At 45.1% G+C, this 25,720-nt stretch overlaps 1 protein-coding gene across 37 annotated transcripts in view; it reads right to left on the bottom strand.

Annotated features, from left to right (window-relative positions):
• The window catches only part of INPP4A (inositol polyphosphate-4-phosphatase type I A), a 997,999-nt gene that overhangs the window by 374,836 nt on the left and 597,443 nt on the right, over positions 1-25,720 (bottom strand). For all 37 annotated transcript variants that reach the window (XM_069204338.1, XM_069204341.1, XM_069204354.1 and 34 more), the window contains 2 exons: positions 19,638-19,717; positions 14,338-14,449 (listed from right to left, as the gene is read on the bottom strand). In XM_069204338.1, the coding sequence (XP_069060439.1) occupies positions 14,338-14,449; positions 19,638-19,717 (192 nt within the window). The remainder of the gene's footprint in view (positions 1-14,337; positions 14,450-19,637; positions 19,718-25,720) is intronic.

Genomic DNA, 25,720 nt, shown 5'->3' with positions numbered 1-25,720 from the left:
CAGTCCCCCATTTACCTTGGCCTAAAGCAAAACCTCAAGAAGGTTATGTGTGAGGTCAGCCGTGAACCCCTGATAAAACTCCACCGGGAACCCGTGACCCCCAGCAGCTTTAGACATACAGAGCATCTGCAATGCCGCACAGAGCTCCTTCATTGTGAGGTCAGAGTACAAATCATGAGCCACCACTGCTCTATGTGGTCCAGAAATGCCTGAATCCGGTGAGTTGTGATCACCGGGTTACCACTGTACACCTCCTCCAGGTGATGCTGAGAGGCGGTAACAATGTCTGCCCTTGAAGTCACTGTTGTGCCCTTTGCTGTGATCAAATGAATTATCAGGGTAACAGCAGCTTCCCTGTGCAGAATGTAGGCCAACAGCCTGCCTGACTTGTCACCCACCTGATGCAACTTCTGACGATACTGTTTCAGTGGATACTTGTTCAGTCTATTCCTCGTATCTGCTCTGTCGTTGTACCTTTGTCTCTTCCCTACATGAGATTGAATCAATAAAATCCCATTCCTGCATACCGGCTAGATCAGCCTCTGTCATCGGACACTGACACTGCAGCCCATACATCAAACCCACACATGGCCCCTGCACCACTGCCTTCATAGCCTCCCATTCAGTGGCCCTACATCCTGTACAGCCCCCAGCTAAGTTCCACATAGCTGGTCAATGCCTAAGACAACGCCTCCTTACCCGCCATCTCTGACAGTACTTCCAATGGGAATCTCCACACCGGTCTCAGCTCAGCATCTGCCACCCACTTCAGCATACAATAAACCAAAAAGTGGTCAGACAAGAATCTGGCTAAGTGCAAGGTAGTCATCCGCTCATCAATAGGGACACCACCCACCAACACCATGTCTAGTCTACTGAAGGTGTTGTGAGTCAGGGAATGACATGTATACACCCTCAGAATGAGGTGAAGTGACAGCCAAGACTCGACGAGCCCCAGAGTTTGCATTATTTCCCTCAGAGCTTTAGTCATGTGAAGTTTAGTACCCTTACCCACCGAGTGGCAACCTACCAAGATCCCCATCGAACACACAATTAAAGTCACCTAACCAAAAGAGGGACGCATCTGCATCCTGACTGACCAGTGTGGACCACCCACATTTGGGGCATAACTGTTAAGCAGGGCCACTACCTTCCCATCCAGCATGCCCTGTAGCAGCACAAACCTGCCCTCTACGTCAGCCTCAGCGTAAGAAAGGGGAAACTGTACATTTACAGTATATTTGGTGCCATCCAGATCCGCACCCCCCTAATGTATGTTGACTGGGAGACTTGGAAGCCCTGGCCCTTCCACTTCTTAGCAAAAACATGAGGCAGCCTGTATTCACTAGAACAAGGATTATGAAAGTATGAATAAACAAGTGTTCTACAAGGATTCAAATTACAAAAAACAAAACATGTTTACAGAGTCAAGGGCGTTTCGACCCCTAAGTAGTTGTTTCCTAACACAGAGGGGACGAGGTTTTGCCACAGATGAGCTATACCAGTACGCAGTGGCTGGTCAGCCATTCATTGGACCAGAAAGGAATACTTTCAGAATTGATTTTGTTTTGAACTTGCCCCAGATTTATCAGGATTGGTGACTACCATATGTCTTCTTGAAGACGACCCTGGAGGATCTGACTACTTAGGGGTCGAAACATCAACTGCTTATGGGCCTACCCAGAACATGTACTGCTGGATACTCAAACTAAACTGTTTCCAACATTGTAATTGTCTTAACCTTGAAATCCTTGGGTATTGGCCCTCCGTAGATACTGTTTATCTTTGTACTTTTTTCATTAATTTGTTATGGCTCACTGATTTTTAATTCTCACTGCGCCGTCTCTTGGAGCAACTTTTTGTTCACATGATCAGTCTCTTGAAACTTTTGTTTCAAATGCATAAATGAAACACTTGTATCTTCTTGTGTACATGTTTCTTTGATTTTGCAAACATATGAAGCATTCCCTTACACCTTCTAAAACTCATGACTGCGTAAACATTTGTTTTTTAAAATGAAATCCTTCCACTTCTTAGCCAGCCTCTCTGCCCCGGCATCGTCAAAATGTGTCTCCTGTAGACAGGAAATGCTGAGTTAGTGACTTTTCAGAAATGAGAGCACCATATAACGCTTGGTATAGGCCTCCAGCCCATGGACATTCCATGTCAAAAGCCGGTAATCTATCCCCATGCCTGTGATGCTGAATTGTAGGAAAGCACCCCAATGCCCATCTGCACTGTGACAAACATCTAAGGCTGTATCACTCTGTCAACGATGTCTGAACCTTAACAAAAACAGCTAACATCCCATGGACAATTATAGTGCAACAATAAGCCTACATATACCAACCCAGTACATGTGCGAACCAACACAACAACCCCCACCCTGTCCAACAGGGACAAGACCCCACACACACGACTCCCCACTAGATCGTTCATTCCAACATTAGTACCAGGTTCCCGCAAGGAAGCACAGGCTCCACCATGCCACAAGTAATATAAGGTCATCCTGTTCAGGGATGAAATTCCCCAGGCATTCCACACTCAGAAAAGATCACATATGGGAAGAAGCGACACAGGTAACCGGCATGTGTCCAACAATCCCCCAATCGATCAGAAGATATCATGAAGGCAGTTGTGGCCCTCAAACAGTCTCTTCCCCCCACCAAGTAATTCACACAGCAAGATGAGCCACAATCTGGACAGTGAGATTAGCTCTGCATCAAGTCAGTGAACAACATGTCCAGCACACAGTCTACTGCAACACTGTGGATGCCAGATTCCAGGCTATACAGCAAGGGGGCAGACTACTCACTGCATTGCATCAACAGATCTTCTCCCTCCCAACACCTGCATAGTGCTGTCACCTTGAATCGTAACTCAATGCAAGTTTGAAGGTCTGGCATCAAACGGCCCCAGGGGCTGGCCATGCCAGGACCCTCGTACAGCCATGAACCTGGAACCCACCTGCATATGTTCCCACACCCTGGCTAGTGGGCCGATGATTTGTCTCACATCGCCAGCCACTCCCAGACATCCTCTGGATGCTCAAAAAAATATGCATTCCCTTGCAAAATGATCTTCAGTTTTGAGGAGTACAAGGGCATGTGCTTCAGCTGCAGAGTATGTAGCTTCTGCTGGACAGCCAGGAAGAATCTCTGCTGCTCCTGCACCTTCCTAGTGTAGTCTGGTAAGACGGTTATCTTACAGTTCACAAACAAGGGAACTGCCCACCCCCTGGCAGCTCGCACAATACAGTCTCAGTAGTTCATAATCTTGGCAATGATGGCCCTCGGGTGGCCTCCGGTGGCAGGGATGGCACCAGGGCCCTGTTCACCCACTTCACCATGCTACAACAGGCCTTGGGGTTGGAGCAGCCGTATCACCCATTCCATCAAGAAGACCTTCGCCGAGGCACCGTCGGTCTTCTCTGGAAACCTCAACACACAAATGTTGTTGTTGCGGGCGCGGCCATCTGCATCCTCCACCCTGCGCTCCAGCTCGCTGTAGGGTGCTCACATCCCCTTGTAGTGCCATGATGTTGCCCTCGGCTGCGGTCAGCCACCTTAAGGCAATTCTGCCCTGAGCAAGTTAACATTAACAGAGACAGTCTAAACTTTGTGCTTAAGGGCTGTCCAAGAGCCCTAGATAGCTGCCAGCAGTTTCGCCCTTGAAGGTTCCTCCTCTCGCTCTGGCACGTAGGTAAGATCTGTTCCGCCCTGGCGAGTGAGCGCTGGCAATGTTGACTTATCTTTCCCCAAGTTTCAACACTCCAGAACCTGCGGTACGGTCTTCCCCAGTGTTCTGTTCTTTACAGGCAGCATACGCTCACCAGGCCCCCAGGTCAGACCAAGGCTCCTAATGTCACTGGCCTGGCCCTGGGTATGTCAAGGTAAGCCCCCTCCAGAAGGAGGGGCAACAGCACCTCACAGGACACCATCGCAGCTCTGTCTCCAAAGTGTCCCCACCAGTTGCAGTCTCAAGAGCACTCCTGCCACCCAATGATGGTACCTGAGGTGTTTGCCCTCCGCCTAGGTTGACCAGGTCACTCCGGCTCCAAGGATCTTCAGGCACCCTAGAGATTCTTATGCTTGGCAGCCAGGTCCCCCAGACCCTGCTCAATGAGGCGCTCCCTAAAGGCCAGTCCATAAATGGCTACTAATCCAAGGTGGGCATCACCAGCGGCCTAATCGCCTGAAGGTGCTTGGCCATACGCAGGTCATTGCTCCCTCACTCCTGGAGCGCAGGCCCTCCACTCCACAGGTCAGGGCTGTAGGAAAGTACCATCTTGCCTGGCATATTACCCCCATGTTTACTTGCATGTCAGTTTGTTTTTGCCTGTGTCACTGGGATCCTGCTAGCCAGGACCCCAGTGCTCATAGTTTGTGGCCTGTATGTGTTCCCTGTGTTGTGTCTAACTGTGTCAATGAGACTCTGCTAACCAGAATCTCAGCACTTATGCTCCCTCTGCTTTAAAATTGTCACTGCAGGCTAGTGACTATTTTTACCAATTCTGATTGGCACACTGCAACACCCTTATAATTCCCTAGTGTATGGTACCTAGGTACCCAGGGTATTGGGGTTCCAGGAGATCCCTATGGGCTGCAGCATTTCTTTTGCCACCCATAGGGAGCTCAGACAATTCTTACACAGGACCGCCACTGCAGCCTGAGTGAAATAACATCCACGTCATTTCACAGCCATTTTACACTGCACTTAAGTAACTTATAAGTCACCTATATGTCTAACCCTCACTTAGTGATGGTCAGGTGCAAAGTTACTAAGTGTGAGGGCACCCTGGCACTAGCCAAGGTGCCCCCACATTGTTCAGGGCAATTTCCCTGGACTTTGTGAGTGCGGGGACACCATTACTCGCGTGCACTCCATATATGTCAATATCTATATGTAGCTTCACAATGGTAACTCTGAAAATGGCCACGTAACATGTCTAACATTATGGAATTGTCCCCCCATTCCAAATCTGGTATTGGGGAGCCAATTCCATGCATCCTGGGGGCTCCACTATGGACCCCCAATACTGCCAAACCAGCTCTCTGGGGTTTTCTTTGCAGCTACAGTTGCTGCCATCCCACAGACAGGGTTCTGCCCTCCTGGGGTCTGGGCAGCCCAGTCCAGGAAAGGCAGAACAAAGCATTTCCTCCGAGAGCAGGGTGTTACACCCTCTCTCTTTGGAAATAGGTGTCAGAGGCTGGGGAGGGGTAGTCTCTCCCAGCCTCTGGAAATGCTTTGAAGGGCACAGATGGTGTCCTCCTTGCATAAGCCAGTCTACACCAGTTTAGGGAACCCCCAGTTCCTGCTCTGGCGCGAAACTGGACAAAGGAAAGGGGAGTGACCACTACCTTGTCCATCACCACCCCAGGGGTGTTGCCCAGGCCTCCTCCAGTGTGTCTCAGACATCTGCCATCTTGTTTTCAGAGGTGTGGGGGCACTCTGGAGGCCTCTGAGTGGCCAGTGCCAGTAGGTGACGTCAGAGACCCCTCCTGATAGGTGCATACCTGACTAGGTGGCCAATCCTCCTCTGAGGGCTATTTAGGATGTCTCCAGTGGGCTTTTCCTCAGATTACGAATTGCAAAAATTCATCCGGGTTCCTCTGCACTTCTCTCCCTAACTTCTGCCAAGGACCGACCCCTGACTGCTCCAGGACGCCTGCAAAACTGTAACAAAGGAGCCAGAAGACTACCAGCGACATTGTAGCGCCTAATCCTGCCGGCTTTCTCAACTGTTTCCTGGTGGTGCATGCTCTGGGGGCTGCCTGCCTTCACCGTGCACTGAAAGCCATGAAGAAATCTCCAGTGGGTTGACAGAATCTTCCCCCTGTTCCAGCAGGCACCAAATTTCAGCTTTACTGGTACTCTGGGTCCCCTCTCATCCTCACGAGCGTGGCCCCTGGAAAACAGGTGGTGGATCCAAGTGACCCAGACTGTCCAGTGGTCCAACTGTCCGAATTTGGAGGAGGTAAGTCCTTGCCTCCCCTCCCCAGACAGTAATCCTGTGCACTGTGTGATCTGCAGCTACAAGGCCTTCTGTGTACATTTCCAAGAAATCCTGCATGCACAGCCGAGCCTAGGTCCCCAGCACTCCGTCCTGTGATGCTCAGCTCCCCGAGTTGATCTCCGGTGTCGTTGGGCCTCTCTTTGCAGTGTTGAGATGATTGCAGTGTTCAGTCTTCTTGAACCTGTGTTAAAGGACTTCTGCGGGTTCTTCCTTCCTGTCGGTGGGCTCTCTAGATTGCTGAGGGCCCCCTCTGTCTCCTCTCCCAATTGGTGACATCCTGGTCCTTCCTGGGCCCGGGCAGCACCCTTTTTCTCCAACCGCGACTCTTGCAGGTAGCAAGGCTTGTTTGCGGTATTTTGCCAAGGAAACAACTATGCATCCTCCAGCACGCCGTGGGATATCTTCAGCATGAAGAACTTCCTACCTCCTTTCGTTGTTGCAAAACCTGCAGCTTCTTCCAACTGGAGGCAGTCATTTTGCACCTTCATTTGGGGTTTAGTGGGCTCCTGCCCCCTGGACACTTTAGTGACTCTTGGACTCGGTCCCCTTCCTTTGCAGGTCTTCAGGTCCCGGAATCCGTCTTCAGTGCTTTGCAGTCTGTTGTGGTCCTTGCAAAATCCTTTATCACGACTTTAGTGTGTTTTTGGGGAAATAGTAGTACTTTACTCCTACTTTTCAGGGTCTTGGGATGGGGTCTCCTTTACACCCTTAGTGTTTTCTCACACTCCCAGTGACCCTCTACACACTACAGTTGCCTTGGGGTGCATTTGTGGATCGCATTCCACTTTCTATTGCATCCTATTGTGTTTTACAGTGTTTGCACTACTTTCTGACTGTTTTACTTACCTGATTTGGTTAGTTGTGTATATTTTGTGTATGTTACTTACCTCCTAAGGGAGTATATCCTCAGATATTTTTGGCACATTGTCACTAAAATAAAGTACCTTTATTTTTAGTAACTATGAGTATTGTCTTTCTTATGATATAGTACATATATGATATAAGTGGTATTGCATGAGCTTTGCATGTCTCCTAGTTCAGCCTTGGTTGCTCTGCTATAGCTACCTCTATCAGCCTAAGCTGCTAGAACACTACTACACTCTACTAATGAGGGATAACTGGACCTGGCACAAGGTGTAAGTACCATCAGGTACCCACTATAAGCCAGGCCAGCCTCTAACACTAAGTATATAATATAATTTGATACACTTGATCACCCTTCTGCACACAACTCCGGCACTACTGTGTCATCTGTGATTCCAGTCACCGTGGCCGTCACTCGACTTCCAGATCTGGTTGTCTTCCCCAAACACTCTTCCCGATGCTTCTTCTGCTGCCCCAGACTATTACCCAAGGAGCAGCTTGATGAAAAGCACTGCCACAAGCTCAGTCCACCAAGCACATATAATATACCAGTGTTAGGGAAGGCTCAAGGATACTTCAGAGCAATTCAACTCCATATCATTATACTACTAGAACTTCAGCAGAGGCCTCAAGACAACCTAGGGAGGGCACAATGGCTGATCATTGGGAAGCCAATCGGGAGCTCTAGAGGCATGCAGTCATATCAGGTCCAGCAGGCTGTGCCTCCTTCTTTAAAAAAGCATACATGAAAGCCACATGGCTGCACTACAAACCCCTTTAAGAGGAAATAGGGTCTAAAAAGACACTGGTAACTGTTTGGACCTCAAAGCAAGCATATCAATATAATCTGGGAACAAGAGTCTGTCTATCACGTAGAATATAATTCCAAGATATATATAAAAAAAACTGGGGAACAATGGGACATTTGCAAGAGTCCTTTCTGTGATTAGGGCAGTGGCAAATATCTGGTTCAAGTCCCTTGAATACATTATGCTCTGGAAGCAACATTCAACATCCCCATGAAGATTTAAAGAGGTGCTGGAAGATACATTCTGAAAAGGCAAAAGGGCAAGAGAGCCCTGATGCGAGCTAGATGGACACTTCTTTTTCTGATGGCAGATATAGGCCCAAGGTCTTGCCTTGTGGTGCTGCTGGCCCAGCGGAGAGGTGGTGAGCTGCAGCTGATAAGTAGGAGGTATGAGGATGGTTATTTAGAGGTGGAGGGGAGCCACTGTGGTGTAGAAGACCGTGAAGAAGGTAGCCCTAGACCTTGGAGCAGCAACAATATTCCATAATTCTAGGAATTCATATTAGTACTATTTTTCTGAAACACATAGCTTAAGACACAAGTCTTCCTCCTCTGTTTGTCTAAATTCACTTTTTACAAATAACAGACAGAGATAAGCGCAGATACACATATTGTCCTACAGATCAGCAAACCTCCTTTGGTCTAATGAACAACCTCGGCAGATGGTCTAAAACAGTGGTTCCCAACCTGTGGTCCGGGGACCCCTGGGGGTCCGCGAAGCCTCTTCAGGGGGACCGCGACGGCTTAGAAAATTAAATAATATTAGCATATTAGGTCCCCAGCTTTCAGTTATAACTGAGTGGGGATCCTCGGGTTCCAAAAATGATTCAGTGGGGGTCCCCGAGTTCCAGTTATGCTAACATGGGGGACCACAGAAGTGAAAAGGTTGGGAACCACTGGTCTAAAACTTCAGAATGGTGGATTTGGCATAGCCATGGATTCCTAAAGCACGAGAAACCAAAAACAATACATTGTGGAAATCTAGAAAGAATACCAACAGTACTGTCATAATTGGACTTAATGCGTTCATGGACCCCAGTTATCCAAGGAAAAATGCATGTACTCAATTCCCAAAACGAATCTCAACTCAGATGTTAATATAGGCTTTTTCCCCCTAATAACTTCTTAACAGCATCTTCCCAGATCTTACCTTCACACAAAAAATAGCTGTTACAGTCCTTAATCCGGTCACTTCTGGACAATGTAAACAGATTATATGAAGACTCAAGCACAGACTAAATAAAATATCTAAAATGCTATTGCATCTGAGATTGAAAAAAAGTACCTTCTCATCAGTCCATGCCTTAGTGTGCAGTCCGTCATCAGAACTACATTTACATTGCTAGCAAACCACAGCTTTATACTCCTAGCAATCCATGGCAAGCATACCAAAAGAAATGCCCAAAACGTTTTCAGCACACATAAATTAAATACCATCCAAGTGCACACTGGGGTCTTCAGGACAGCCCTATTCAAAGTATCTTTCTTTCACAGTTGATAAAGATTTGTTTTAAACAATCATCTTCCCAGTAGAACTCACTGCCAAACAATAAACAATTACTTAAAGAGCACCTAGTACGCATGAAGCCATTAAAACAGGCAACTTTCTTTTGAAAACAATTTTACCCTACTGTGCACCCTTAACTTCATAGACAGGAAGCGCCAACTACACAAAGCAAACCCACCACACCCTTCCTCTAACATTCACGACGACCTCCCTCAAAACTTATCCAAACTCCCACTTAAGATCTCACCTACACACACCAAACAGAACATTGTCTTTTATCCCTTACACATGGCTCTTCAAGACAGAAACATGATCTCTCATGCTACCCCTTTGCATTTTATATCTACCCTGTATAAACAGGGTGACACCACTGAAACATACAGCATAAAATCTTTAACAAGTTATTCATTACAAACAAAATATATCACATGAAAAGGATGATTTGTTTTCTGGACATTATGAACAGACTATTCAAATATCTCGCAAAATGTTACACAGTCTTCAGAAGCACCGCTGTTCAGAACAATCTGAACTTCTTCGCCCACTAACATCAGGATCGCAAACAAAAGTGCCAATCTTGCTAAAAAGCACCAGCATTTGGAATGCGCAAAGATATACAAACATAGCAGTGAGCAGGAACACCCACATGATACAATGACAAGGCTACACTAAAAATAATGCAGTGATTTGCACAGATAAATGAAAACATCTACATGCACAAACAAACTGACACGCTTGACTTTGCCCTCATTGTTGAAAGTTGATATGGAGACGCATGAAGTCGTCAACAGAGGAATTCTGCCGCACTGAAACAGACACATTCACACTGGCAGGTAAGGTTATAAGGACAATGAGTTTCAGGGATACTAGCACGCATACCAAATATAAAGTGGAAAAGCACAGATAGATCAGTGCTTAATTTGTAAATAAAAACATGCCAAAACCCAAAGCTCTCCTCTGTTGCAATTAAATGTGCAAGCACGGAATACAGAGGCAGCGTAATCCTGAAGCTATCTCAGGCCTCTTTAATCCATTTGCAGCCAGTCCCCTCTTCTTTATCACACCCTGGGAGCTTTCTGCTTTCTACCTTTGTGAAGCTTTTTTGTTTTTTACTTCCTACTTCTTTCCCATATGAGTCTTTTGCTCGCAGTATATGCTTGAGGCACAAAAATGAGAGCAGGTGCCCAGCACCAGAAACCACTGGCTCAAATTTGTAGGCGGCTGGCCTGCTTTGTAGTGGGTACCCTAGGTATTTACACCTTATACCAGGTACAGTTATCACGTATTAGTGAAATGCAGTCAGTGATCTAACAGCTTAGGCTGTATAGAGGTGGCAGTAGCAGAGCAGCTTAGGCTAAACTAGGAGACATGCAAAGCTCCTGCAATACCACTATAGTTACACAGTACTTATACACAATAAAAGACAATACTCAGTGTTACCAAAAATAAAGGTACTTTATTTTAGTGACGCAAGCCCAAAAATATCTTAGAAGCAATACTCCCTCTGGAGGTAAGTATTACACACAATATATACACTAGAGACCAAAATCAGGTAAGTAAATAGTCATAGAATAGTGCAAACAGTAGAAAATACAATAGGATGCAATAGGCCTAGGGGCAACACAAACCATATACTAATAAAGTGGAATGTGAATCACAAATTCCCCCCTAGGCAAGTGTAGTGTGTAGAGGGGCACTGGGAGTGTAAGAGAACACCAAAGGTAAGTAAAATACCCCACCCCAGAAAAGTAGGAGTAAAGTACTGCAAGTTTCCTCAGGACACACTATAAGTCATGATTAGAGTTATTTCAAGAACCATGCAAGACTGCAAGCAACAAATGGTGGATTCCTGGGCCTGAAGACCTGTGAAGGGAGGAGATCAACTCCAGAAGTCGCAAAAGATTCCAGGAAGGACAGGAGCCCCTGCCAACCTAGAAGATGGTGCAAAAGGGGATTGTCTGGTTAGAAGAAGTCTGCAGAAGAGCACCAAAGGAGAAGGACGCAGGTTCCTGTGTGGTGCAGGAGATGTCCCACATCGAGATGATGGATGCAGGCTGTTTGAGTCGCTGGATTCGTCCAACAAGCCTTGGTTCAAGCAAGCTCGCAGTTTGCGTCAACATGGTGCTGCCTGGACCCAGGGGGGACCTGGGGGCCTCAACTCTGAGGAGGCAGAGGGGGTTCCTAACACTGGAGAGAGCCCACAGATGACCAGGCAGCACCTACGGGTGTGCCAGGACACGGGGACAAAGAAGGTGCAAATTGCGGTTGGTGAAGCACAACAAAAGAAGGTCCCACGTCGCCAGAGAACACCTCAGCGAGTTGTGCGTCGCAAGATGGAGTGCTGGGGACCTGGGCTACACTGTGCACAAAGGATTCTTGGAAGAAGTGTGCAGAAGCCTAAGGAGCTAGAGATGGCGTGGTGCACAGGGGTACTGTCGCAAACCGGGAAGGCAAGCTCTTACCTCCTCCAAATTAGGCAGCTGGACCTTTGGACGGTCTGGGTCGGATGGGTACACCACCTGTGTCCCAGGGAGCACGCTCGTCATCAGAGAGGAGTCCCAGAGAACCGGTCATCGTCTTGGAAGGTGCCGGCAGGAGCGGGGAAGTGACTCCATCACTCCATGGGAGATTCCTTCGGTTCTTCTGGTGCAGGGTGGAGATAGGTAGTCCTCAGAGCATGCACACCTTGGAAACTGTTGCAAATGCTGTCTGAAGCTGAAGTTGAAGGTCACAAGAGTCGTCCTGGATACTTTGTTGCAGTTACAGCGATTTCTGGAGCAACCTGAGGTTGATCAGACGGTCAGAAGCTGAAGCAGAGGATGCAGAGGATTCCTGAAGGAGTCTTGCAAACTGAATCTGAAGAGGAACCCACAGAAGAGACCCTAAATAGCCCTGAGAAGGAGACTGGCTACCTACCCAGGTATGCACCTATCAGGAGGGTCTCTGACGTCACCTGCTGGCACAGACCACTCAGAGATCTCCAGAGTGTCCCCACACCTTGGAAAACAAGATGGCTATTGCCAGGGACACACTGGAGGAGCTCTGGGCACCACCCATCGGGTGGTGATTGGCAGGGGAGTGGTCATTCCCCTTTCCTTTGTCCAGTTTTGTTCCAGAGCAGGGGCTAGGGGTCCCTGAACTGGTGTAGACTGGCTTATGCAAGGAGGGCACCATCTGCGCCCTTCAAAGCATGTCCAGAGTCTCTGGGAGGCTACCCCTCCCAAGCCTGTAACACCTATTTCCAAAGGGAGAGGGTGTAACACCTTCCTCCCAAAGGAAACGCATTGTTCAGCTTTCCTGGGACTGAGCTGCTCAGACCCCAGGAGGGCAGAACCCTGTCTGTGAGGTGGCAGCAGCTGTAGCTGTGTAGCAAGCCGCAGAGAGCTGGTTTGGCAGTACTGGGGGTCCATGATGGAGCCCCCAGGATGCATGGGATTGCCCCCCCAATACCAGATTTGGAATGGGGAGACAATTCCATGATCTTAGGCACCTCACATGGCTGTATTCGGCGTCACCATTGTGAAGCTACATACAGGTATTGACCTATATGTAGTGCACGCGTGTAATGGTATCCCCGCACTCACGAACAGGCCAAAAGTGGGGGTAACCATCCTAGAAAGAGGCTACTTCCTCACAAAATTAAGCACCGAGATAGATACACTGAAAAGGGCACACAGAAACTGATGGAAACACAGAAACTGAGATGGACATAATGACACTAAGACTGTTGTAGACACCATGGACACACTAATAGCAATATAGACATGGTCACAAAGACACCTAGCACATAGGGACATGAATACATAGACCATGGGCACACAGTCAAAATACTGGAAAATTACATTTATTTTCAGACTGCCTACAACATGTAGCCACTAACACGGCACACTGACAGAAACACTGGCATGATTACAGAGATACTGGCTTGTTCACAATAATAGAATGACATTGATATAGAGAGTTACATTAGCTCAAACACAGACACTAACCTAAAAACACACTCCGATACCGATATGATAACACAGATACTGACCCACAAAGGGAATCACAGACACAGTTACAGATCCCATCACAGAAACGCTAACATAGAAACAGCAGCAAAGACAGAGAGTTGAAGAACAGAGATACAAACCCATAGAGTAGAAGAGCAGACAGTGACTTTGACACAAAGACTAGCACTGGGAGAGGAAGACAAAGACACTGAAGGGGAAAACCCAGAAATTGACATAATACAGAAATTGTGACTAGGGAAGATGGATAGAGGAACGGGTCACACTGAAACAAACCCAAAAACTGTACAAGAGATCATGAACATTGACCCAGAGACTGTGGACAAGTACACAGACATATTCAAGAACATTAGGCTGTGAAAATAGAGGACATACAAACAGACAATGATACCAAGACCTGGGACATGCACACAGACACAGACACTAATTCAAGGGCAGTGGTGCATATACTAGGACTTATGTATAGGGGGACACACACTGGCACATGCACTGACACCTAAACAGGGGAAACTGCCAAACAGTTACTAAACGTGAAGACATGCAAATGGACACTGAGATATATACTGAGTTAAAAGGACATGGAAGCAACGTGACAAGGCATAAGCTAGAAAAAAGAATCTGAGTCACAGGTCTGGAAAAGAATAATAGGACACAAACACTGGGACGCAGAGTAATTTAAAAAGTACATAAAACAAGACTCAGACCAAGGAACTGGGATAGACACAAAAAACTCCAAGATCCACTGGACAACCATCAGCACCAAGAGGCCATGAAACAGACAAATGTGCTTTACAACTGCTACCAAAAACTAGCCCACCCTGTGTGGAAACACACATTCAAAGATGCTTTTCTCCATTTTCCATAGCAATATGGGTAATATTGTTTTGTTGTACTGTTCTTAAAAAGTAACTGCTCTATTTGTCGAGCCACATACATAACTCAAACGCCAGTTTATAGTGGGAAACATGGTCACATAAGGCATTATTTTAGAGAAAAGCACAGCTCAAACCTTTATTGATAGAATCATCTTTGATACGGCATCCTTGCAGCTAAGACATTATTACCACCTCTACAAGAGACCCAATGTAGTCAGAGTTCTTTCTCTGAGAAGTTAATTTGCGTTCATACTCACTCTGCCATTAATGGTATCAGAAGACCGTGTTAGAGGAGCTCTTTGGTCAGTCTTCTCTTCCATCTGCCAGCCTATTACAGTAATATTACCTACACGGTCTTGTTCCGCAGATCTACAAAAAATAAAACAGGCATTTATAGAAAGTATTTTTTTTAAGACAAACAGGTCTCTGGTGAGCACATCTGACAATGTTCCAAAGTGATAAAGTGGACGGTAAAGAAGATTAAGTGCATATTGAAGACAAGACAAGACAATAATGTCCATAATATAATGAAAAAAATTATACCTAGACCTTAAAATATGCTAATTAAGATAATAGTCTAAGGGACTGCATTTTCAAAGAGTATGCTACGTTCAATTAGATATCTTGGCTCTAGTCCTATGAAGCAGCTTTTACAAAATGTGTGAATTCAAAAACATTTTAAAAAGGGTCAATTAAGGAGCTTCAAAGAGCTAAAGCAGGAGGTAACTCCAAATAGATCGAGCTTACATAAAGAAAGATATATCTTCTTTTGAGGTGAGTTTGGAATGTGGAATTGTTTAGAATCTGTTTGCTCCTTGGGTTACAAAAAAGGTGACATTTTGCTTAGGGAAACCACAAGGCCTGTATTTTACTGAAAGGGCTGCTATTTTGGAAGTCAGTCGGAAGAAAAATTTAGAATATCATCAAAACCTAGTACTTTGTCCCTGCCGCCCCTGACACATGTGGTTGTGGGACTCTGGAAGTGTGCTTTAAAAGGTATGGGTGGTGGGAGCGACTGACGGAACAGACACCGCTGTGGCAGAGGCGTTTGCTGTATCAGGTGACCCAACTCAAGGGCTTCCGGTTGTGGGACGTCATAGGGATCTCCACCTTGGGTGGCATGATGCAGGACATGACACTGAAATCATTCCAGAACATACAATCGGAATACCAACTTCACTGTAGTCAATTCCACTGCTACTTCCAACTACGCCATGCTCTCACCCTATATATATAAATGACAGCTCCTGACTCTCCAAGAGTTCAACCCTCGAGGAAAAGCTCCTTCTAGGAGATCTAGTCTCCCATAAAATTACCAAAATATACCATAAACTTGTCACTAACACCATCAATGCCCTGCCAGCCCTTTGGGTAGCATAGGAGGTGGACCACGAAACATTAGACAGCGATGACTGGACAGAGGCTCTGGGGGCGCCAATGGAAGGTGGCCATTTTGGCTCCTCCTTTGACTAATACAATTTAAATACCTTCACAGGGCCTACTATACGGAACACCAACTATGGTGCATGGGCCTTGTGGCCTCCTCTGTGTGCCTTTGTTGCGGGACGTACCTTTTTACATTTAGTGTAGAGCTGCACGGCGCTGGATACGTTCTGGCGGAACATGCTCTCCTTTATAGGTGAGGTGCTCTCATGAAGTAAACCAAGAGACCCGAAACTTGTCTTCCTTAATAGTGCAGATGGTATCGGGAGCAACCGATATAAACATTCACTTCTATTCCTGGGCCTTACTGTTGCCAAATGAGATATAGCTAGGTCATGGAAGGCAGAGTTAGAATAATTAGATAATACTAATGCTCTATTTTGTGGTAGTGTGGTCAAGCAGTAGGCTTATCAGAGGGTAGTGTTAAGCATTGAGAACTCACACTCAAAGGCTTTACTCCAGGCCAATAGGTTTTTCTATAGAAAAATATTATTTTCTTAATTTATTTTAGAACCACAAGATTCAGAATTTAGGTAAGTACATACATTGTAAGATACTTCACACAGGTAAGTATGGAACTTTTAATTAAAACAGTGATGTACACAGTTTTGGCAAAAATGACAAATAGCTATTTTAAAAGTGGACACTGCAAAAATCAACAGTTCCTGGGGGAGGTAAGTATTGGTTAGTTTCTCGGGTAAGTAAAGCACTTACAAGTTCAGTCTCCTGGGCATAGGCAGCCTACCTAGGGGTTCAAATCAACCCCAAACACCCCACACCAGCAATACAGGGCCGGTCATGTGCAGAGGTCAAAGTAGGGCCCAAATAACACAGGCACCTATGGAGACTAGGGGTGCTCTGGTTCCAGTCTGCTAGCAGGTAAGTACCTGCGTCCTCGGGGAGCAGACCTGGGGGGTTTTGTAGAGCACTAGGGGGGTCCCAAACAGGGATACAAAATACACCCTCAGCGGCACAGGGGCGGCCGGTGCAGTGTGTGAACAAGGCATCGGGTTCTGTGTTGAAATCAATGGAGGGACCCGGGGGTCATTCTGGCGAGGCAGGCAGGGCACAGGGGGGCTTCTCGGGCCAGCCACCAACTGGGCTAGGAGGAGGGCCGCCTGCTGGTCATTCCTGCCCCAGTGGTTGGTTCCTCTAGGTCCTGGGGGCTGCGGGTGCAGTGCTTCTTCCAGGCGTCAGATTCCTGTGTTACCGGGCAGTCACTGTCAGGGGGAGCCTCTGGATCCTCTCTGCAGGCGCCACTGTGGGGGTGCAGGGAGGTCGACTCCCAGTGTCCACATTGTTGTAGTCGCCTGGGGGTCCTCTCTGCGGTGTTGGTTCTTCTGGACACGAGCCGGGGGCCTCAGGTGCAGATTGTGAAGACTCACGCTTCCGGAGTGAGACTGGAGTCTCTTTAAAGATGGTTCCTTTGCTGTAGTTTTGGACAGAGCCGCTGTCCTCAGGAGTTTCTTGGTCCTTTAGGTGCAGGTCAGTCCTCAGAGGTCTCTGGTCCCGCTGGATGCATTGCTGTGCAGGTTCTTTGAGTCTGGAGACAGGCCGGTAGCGCTGGGGCCAAGTCAGTTGTCGTCTCCGTCGTCTCTGGTCAGCAGTCCTCCTAGTTTTTTCAGGTTGCAGGAATCTGATTTCCTGGGTTCAGGGTCACCCCTAAATACTAAATTTAGGGGTGTGTTTAGGTCTGTGGGGTAGTAGCCAATGGCTACTGTCCTGGAGGGTGGCTACACCCTCTTTGTGCCTCCTCCCTGTGGGGAGGGGGGCACATCCCTAATCCAATTGGGGGGAATCCTCCAAAACAAGATGGAGGATTTCCTAAGGCAGGGGTCACCTCAGCTCAAGACACCTTAGGGGCTTCTCCTAACTGGTGGGTGACTCCTCCTTGTTTTTTTCATTATCTCCTCCGTAATTGCTGCCAAAAGTGGGGGCTGTGTCAGGAGGGGCGGGCATCTCCATTAGCTGGAGTGCCCTGGGGCGTTGTAACACCAGGTTTGAGCCTTTGAGGCTCACCACCAGGTGTTACAGTTTCTGCAGGGGGAGGTGTGAAACACCTCCACTCAGTACAGGCTTTGATCCTGGCCACAGAGTGACAAAGGCACTCACCCCACGTGGCCAGAAACCCATCTGGATGTGGCAGGCTGGCAGAAACTGGTCAGCCTAGCACCCGTAGTTGGACTGGTATACAGAGGGCATCTCTAAGATGCCCTCTGTGTGCATTTCTCAATAAATCCCACACTGGCATCAGTGTGGATGTATTGTGCTGAGAAGTTGGATACCAAACTTCCCAGTATTCCATGTAGCCAATATGGAACTGTAGAGTTTGTGTTTGACAAACTCCCAGACCATATACTCTTTATGGCTACCCTGTACTTACAATGTCTAAGATTTGGCTTAGACACTGTAGGGGCATAGTGCTCATGCAACTATGTCCTCACCTGTGGTATAGTGCACCCTGCCTCAGGGCTGTAAGGCCTGCTAGAGGGGTGACTTACCTATGCCACAGCTCTCAGAGGGGAGTGCCATGTCGACTTAGTCATTTTCTCCCCACCAGCACTGTGAGGCAATGTGCATGTGCTGAGTGAGGGGTCCCCAGGGTGGCATAATACATGCTGCAGCCCTTAGAGACCTTCCCTGGCCACAGGGCCCTTGGTGCCAGGGGTACCATTTACAAGGGACATATCTGTGTGCTAGGGCTGTGCCAATTGTGGAGATACAGGTACAGTTTAGGGAAAGAACACTGGTGCTGAGGCCTGGTTAGCAGGGTCCCAGCACACTTTCAATCATAATTAGCATCAACAAAAGGCAAAATTCAGGGGGTAACCATGCCATGAGAGGCATTTTCCTACACTTTTTCAGTGACTTTGGTCCTGTTGCTAGCTCACATAAATCACTGCTGTGGTTTTGACCTTCAAGATTGTTACCACCATGCCTTGAAATTGAGACGTCAAGGATGTCAAATCCAGGCCCAACTTTGGTAACTTGAGAAAACTGACTGGCAGCCTCTGGTCCATGTCAATTCACTAATATGCAGTTTCACGCTGGATCTAAAGATTTGTGATTATAGTAATTAGAGGGATTGGATCTGTGAAACATTTTCCAACTAGTACCCCTTTGTACAGTTTAGCACTGTAGGCTATTCTGTATCGTCTGAAATCCAATCATTAGCTTCTGCCAGTCTGCCTAGGCCTCTGAATAATGGCTAGACTGTCATTGCTAGAATGGTCTAGAAAGAGGCATTATAGGGAAAACAAGCAAATGAAATACACCATCATTCCATCACTGAAACACCTGGTAAATAGCAATAGTGTTAAGAAATGGAAGTGATTCAGAGTCACTACTGCTTTCACAGTGAGAATATTCACTCCTGCTGAAGCTTAACTGTGGAGCCCAGAAAGTAAAGCAATTGAGTGGGCCAGTTTGTGCTGTACTGGTGTTGATTTAATGAATTCCTCTTCACTATCCATAACTGTAGATACAGGTCCTTGTACTTCGCTTCGGGACCATGGGTGTATTGTTCCAATGACAAGGTTTTGCTCAACCTTTTTACAGAAGACTTAATTCTGAAAGGCAATACGTAGAACCAGGAGTTCTTGAGGTCGATAACTGCTGGGAAATTGCCTTAGGTAAAAAAAAAAAAAAAAAAATCCTGAAATGTTATAATCTTGAGCCTTGTAGTGGTACAGCAGCTACAAAGAATGGAGTGGTACAGCAGCTACAAAGAAAATCTATCACATTTGGGAGCCATCTGAAAGTACAGAGCAACATGATGATGGGAAGACCTCTGTGGGCAAGGGGAGAATGAGCCAGTAGGCTCAGAGACTGCTACTAGGTTATGACTGCTTAACTACCATGGAACTATTTGGCATTATATAGTTTCTGCTGTGTTACAGTTATATTCGGGTAAACAATGACACTAGATCTTGAAATACAGTTTGAAAAAACATCCGTATTTGTCATGATATTACCTTAATCCTGTCTGCATCTCAGGAGTGCCCTACAGCAGTGTGGCTAGCCAGGTAATCCCATCAGGGACATGCTTAAAAGGAATTGCAACAATTAAATGAGATGACGTTTTGGTACACAGAGAGAAGCAGTAAATACTGACCGTAGTGTTAAATGTAATCTGTGGTGCTTATCCCGAAGTAAATCCTTGACTGCAAACATTCCAGAACCAAGTAAGTACATCTGAAGGCAAGAAAAGATGATACATAAATTCAAAATTATGTTTAGTTAAAAATAAAAGAAATAAGCACAATACCACTAGATTCTCTGATTTTAAGGCAAGACAGGACAGAAACAAAGCTTGCTACTATAAAAAAATAACAAGCATGTTAGTATATTATAAACTGTCTTTTATGTTCTCTATGATATTGCAGTTGATTGTAAAATTCATGTTGTAATATAAAAGTCTGCTTTCTTTTTAGACTTGAAACCTGCAAATGCCTTCAAACTAACAGAGCATGCTACCTGGATTGTACAATCTTCCATTATAGGATCTTTGTCTACTGCAACTGCGCCGTTTCTTTCATAGTGTAGCAACAGAAACAAATTCAGCATACACCCCTGAAGTGTGCTTTTTAAAAGGCCTGAGAAGGTGTGCATTGTGTGAGTCAGTGATCTGCATATGAAGATTACTGCCTTTCCAGTGTTCGGATTAAGAGTTTTTCTGGTAATCAAATCGATTGCAGCACACTAGGGGGATCGAAGTGGCAGTAGCTGTGGCTGAGTCAGGTACTGGTTTCAGCAGGGGCTGAGTTTCATCTGTTTTAAAAAAGAATTTATGAAATATGGCAGTTGCATGACGTAAATGTTGGCCAAAACGTGAACAATCCCAGAGCCTTGTGGTAGGCCACAACTGAATGCAAACAGGATGAGGTGCAATGTGGAAGGTGGACAGAGATGACCTAGATGTGGTTTGAAAGAAAGGAAGATCTAGTGTAAGGCGCAGCAAGGTGATGAAGTGTGTTAAAAGATATGGACGGGTCCAGGAGTAAAGGGGCTACTATTAAGTTCTTGTAGGGATTTTCAATCATCCCATGTTGCTTTTGTGTCACTACTACCACCACAGGTAAACAACCACGAACCTGCTTTCCTTCTTGCCTTTGTTCAAAAGGAAGTAGGTTTCCCTCCTCTAAAGACCACTGCTTACCACCACTTAGAAAGGGAAAGCAGCATAGGCCCAGATTCTTCCCAGATTTCAGGTTTTGAGTCACTCTCCAATGGTAGTTGGGGAAAACACTGTTCCTGAAAAAGCACAATTGATTGGATGACCTTGGTGCACCCCAAAAGCCCAGCAGGAAGTATCAACAGTTGTAACATGTATATACCAACCCAAGAAAGCAGAGCAACATTACTATGTCAGCAAAGATTTGGTCAGCAATAAATAAAGGTTTGCATTGCTTTTCTTTTTGCACTGCAATCATTGAGGATCTGTCTTATTGTGTTCTATGCCTTCTTACCAGTTTCTCCCTATCTTTCCTTGATTCTTAGGTTTGCCTTTTTGATCCTTGATTATATAAACGGTTATTGTTTTTACTGCTTTCTTGTGACTGTTACTGTATTGCTTTCTTCGTTGTTTTGTGAATGTTTTGAAGCATTTTTTGACTTTTCCGCTCTTTACAATGCTTGAACGCATTGCTTCTTTTTTTTCCTATTCCCCGAGGATATGCTATTTTTAGTACCTTACCCACTGTCGAAGAATTCCGGTGGACGTTACTGTGGCACTTGGGGGTGCCTTTATCACCCTTCCAACAGAAAGAAGTTAAAACTAAGGGAAATGCAACCTACAACTGACATTTGAGAAGATGTAGGACTCTATCCAGGACAAAATGGACTGAGGGGGCTAGACTAGAAAGGACAGCAGGGATACACTGATTTCTCTGGAATCACATTTTATGTGGGATAGACTTATTGCTAAGTATCAGGTCCTGGTGGTAGAGGGCATCTGTTGTGGGGCCAATAGAGAGTTGAACTTCACAACAATGCAATTCAATGGCCACATATGGCACAGACGAATCCTTAACACTAAGTCATAACACAGGACTAGAGGAGTAGTACCTGGGAGGGGGAGAAGAAGCCAACTGACACAAATTTTCAAAGAAAGAACAATGACTGCATGCAACAAACTGCCTTCCAGAAGACATAGAACAGAGAGGCTAAAACTAAAAAAAAAAAATGGAGGAAATTGTGATAGGCATGCAAACACAAAGTTTTTGAATGATCATCATTAGCAATATTCATTGAGATTAGGTGCACTGACAATATAGAGATGCCAGATGCTCTTCAACAAACATCAACATTTTATGAGCTCATTCACAAAGTTTCAGGAAAAAAAGAGATAAATTATAGATGTATTCCTAGGAACGGAGGAAAACAAAATCAGAATTATAGTGAACTCACAAAAATATTCAGGCAAACCCACGGAAATCCATGCACTTTGTATACTTGCACATCTACTCCTACTTCCCAACACTTATTTTTGTGGCCTGTCCACTTTATAGGCAATCCACAGAAGAAAATGTAGTGGAAATAGGCATCTGTACATGTAACCTACTTTTTTCTTTTTATACCTTTACCTGGAAAATGTTTTTGTAGCAAAGTCTTTGTCTTATATCCACAGAAAATAGGAAGGGTGTGCTGGATGGGGCACCAAGAGCAAAGTGCGATTTGATATGAAGAACCATGGGCATAATTAGGAGAACACCAAAAAAGTTCTCAGTGTTAGTGATCAGTACCATGCTAATGGTCCAAACCTAACACTCCCTTAGAAACCCATCGGCTGTACCCCCAAATCCACAATTTATAGTTTCGAATAACCTACTACACTTAAGGTTTTTCAAGACATACATTCCTTCTATGGATATGAATGTCCATCCTATGAACCAGAATATACCATTTGTGTTCACAGATGATACTTGTGTGCATTTAAGTTAATCCTAAGAGCAAAAACACTTATGAGTTGGGTCCTATGTTACTTTGTTACCACCCTGAGATAATTGTGGTTTCTTCATTTTCTCCTTTGGATATATGTCTGAGAAGGGTATAGCGATAACATTACTTGTTTGCTTTACATAGCTGTGGCAGGCTTCTCTTTTTGGGACATGGGCAACACCCACAACGGAAATGCATCCCCAGTAGAGTAGACAAATTACCAAAGGGAAAAAAGGCACTTGTTTAGTGTGTGTGTGGGGGGTACATATGACATTTTTTGATCTGCTCTAGTTTTGGGCTCGGAGTGTTACAAGTTGTTTTTATTCTAAGAAGTCTTTTTTTGAGTCACAGGATCGAGTGACTCCTCCTCTCGGTGATAGTGCGCATGGGCATTGACTCCTTTGTTAGAGTGTTTTCCCGCAGAAGGGTGAAGTAAACAGTGAAAGTTTGTGTATGTACAGCTATAGAGATATAAGAAGTAACTACTATGTCCATGCAATATATATATATATATATATATATATATATATATATATATATATATATATATATATATATATATATATATATATATATATATACACACACACAAATGAGTACTACAATGACTACATGCTCCTGCTACCGGGGAGGAGGGAGGGCGCATGTGAATCTGCAGCACTACATGCCACAAACAGATTCACACTAGGTAAGTGACATTTTCCTTTCAATGGCATGTGAAGCTGTAAATACACATGCTGTACATAGACTAAAAAGCAGTTCTCCTCCAAATAAGCGGTGGTTAGCCTGTACGAGTTTAAGTGGTTTGAAATAGTGTTTTTAGCACTGCTTGTCCAACATTGGCTTGTTGTCTAGAGAAAACATCCACACAGTAATGCTTTGTGAATGTATGGGGTGTGGACCATGTGGCAGCTTTGTATATATCTGCCATTGGTATATTTCCTAAGAATGCCATACAGGCACCCTTTTTCCTAGTGGAATGTGCTTTTGGAGTTATTAATAGTTTCCTTTTTGCCTTTAAGTAACATGTTTGAATACATCTCACAATCCATCTAGTTAATCCTTGTTTTGAAATGGGATTACCTTGATGAGGTTGTTGGAAAGCACCAAAAAGCTGATTAGTTTTCCTAAAATCTTTTGTTCTGTCTACATAATACATTAAAGCTCTTCTAAGGTCAAGAGTGTGTAGAGCTCTTTCAGCAGTAGAGTCTGTCTGTGGAAAGAAGACTGGCAATTCCACTGACTGATTAATGTGAAAAGGTGAAACCACTTTAGGTAAGAATTTTGGGTTTGTCTTAAGTACTACTTTGTGTTTGTGTACTTGGAAGAACGGTTCCTCTAGAGTAAATGCTTGAATTTCACTTACTCTTCTTAATGAAGTAATTGCTACTAAGAAAACAACCTTCCATGTGAGAAATTTAATAGCACAAGAGTGCATGGGTTCGAATGTTGGGCCCATTAGTCTTGTGAGTACAATATTAAGATTCCATGCAGGAACTGGTGGAGTTCTGGGTGGAATAATGCGTTTAAGTCATTCCATAAATGCTCGTATGACAGGAACTCTAAAAAGAGAAGTATGTTGTATGGTCTGTAGGTATGCTGATATGGCTGTTAAATAAATTTTATTAGGGGGAAAAAGCAAGGTTTGCTTTTTGTAAATAAAGCAAATAGCATACAATATCTTGTATTGACGCTTTAAGTGGATCTATATTTTTAGGTTGGCAGTAGTATACAAACCGTTTCCACTTATTTGCATAGCGTTGTCTGGTTGTTGGTTTACGTGCTTGTTTTAGAATGTTCATATATTCTAATGGGAGTCGTAAATATCCAATCTCTATGACTTCAGGAGCCAAATTGCTAAATTGAGTACAATGGGATTGGGATGCCCGATTTGACCTTTGTTCTGAGTTAACAGATCTGGTCTGTTTGGAAGTTTGTGATGAGGCACTACTGACAGATCCAGAAGTGTTGCGTACTGGTGTTGGCGTGCCCACGTGGGCGCTATGAGAATCATGGTGAGAGAGGTGTGACACATTTTGTTGACCAAAAATGGAATTAACGGGAGAGGGGGAAAAGCATTATCAAATATCCGTGACAAGTTGATCCATAGAGCATTGCCCTTGGACTGAGAGTGTGGGTATCTGGATGCAAAGTTTTGCCATTTTACGTTTTCACTTGTTGCAAAAAGGTCTATGTTTGGTGTTCCCCACATTTGAAAGTAATATTGACACACCTGTGGGTGAATCTCCCACTCATGTATTTGCTGCTGCGTCCTGCTTAGAAGGTTTGCTAGCTGGTTTTGTATCCCTGAGATATATTCCGCTAGTAAGTGAATCTGATTGTGAATTGCCCGTTTACATATTGTTTGAGCTAGAAGGGACATTTGGGATGAATGTGCCCACCCTTGTTTTCTCAGATAATACATTGTTGTCATGTTGTCTGTTCTTATTAAGACTGTTTTGTGTATGATCTGTAGATGGAATGCTTTGATTATTAGGAACACAGCTAATAATTCCAAGTGGTTTATGTGGTAAGTTGATTGTGTTGCGTCCCATTCCCCTTGTACGGTTAGGTTGTTGAGATGGGCTCCCCAACCTGCCACTGACCCATCTGTTGTGATTATGGTTTGTGACACTGGGTCTTGAAAGGACCGCCCTTTTGTTAAGTTGTTGTGATTCCACCATGGCAGAGATTTGTAAGTTTGGTGGTCTAACAATACAGGATCCTGTAACTGACCCTGTGCCTGAGACCATGGTTTTGAGAGACACTGTTGCAGTGGTCTCATGTTCAGTCTTGCCTGTGGTACTATTGCTATACATGATGCCATCATTCCCAACAGTTTCATGAGAAGTTGTACTGTAAGTTTGATTGACCTGGATTTGTGATATGAGGATTTGAAAAGCCTCTAACCTTTGTGGATTTGGGCAGGCTAATGCTGTTTGGGTATTGAGAATTGCACCTAGGTAAGGTTGAATTTCTGCTGATGAAGATGAGATTTCTGGTAACTGATTGTGAACCCTAGGGTGTGTAGGGTATCTATTGTGCATTGTGTGTGTTGTTGACACTGTAGAATGTTGCTGGATTTTATTAACCAATCGTCTAGATAAGGGAAGACATATAGGTGTTGTCTCCTGAGGTAAGCCGCTACTACAGCTGACATTTTGTGAACACTCTTGGTGCTGTTGTTATCCCAAAGGGTAGTACTTTGAATTGGTAGTGGTTGTCTGATATTACGAACCTTCGGTACTTGCGGTGAGC

The sequence above is a fragment of the Pleurodeles waltl genome, chromosome 8, assembly GCF_031143425.1.
Source record: "Pleurodeles waltl isolate 20211129_DDA chromosome 8, aPleWal1.hap1.20221129, whole genome shotgun sequence".
In the NCBI taxonomy this organism is placed as follows: domain Eukaryota; kingdom Metazoa; phylum Chordata; class Amphibia; order Caudata; family Salamandridae; genus Pleurodeles; species Pleurodeles waltl.
Note: the sequence above shows the minus strand (reverse complement) of the source record. Positions and strands in the feature narration are given on the sequence as shown.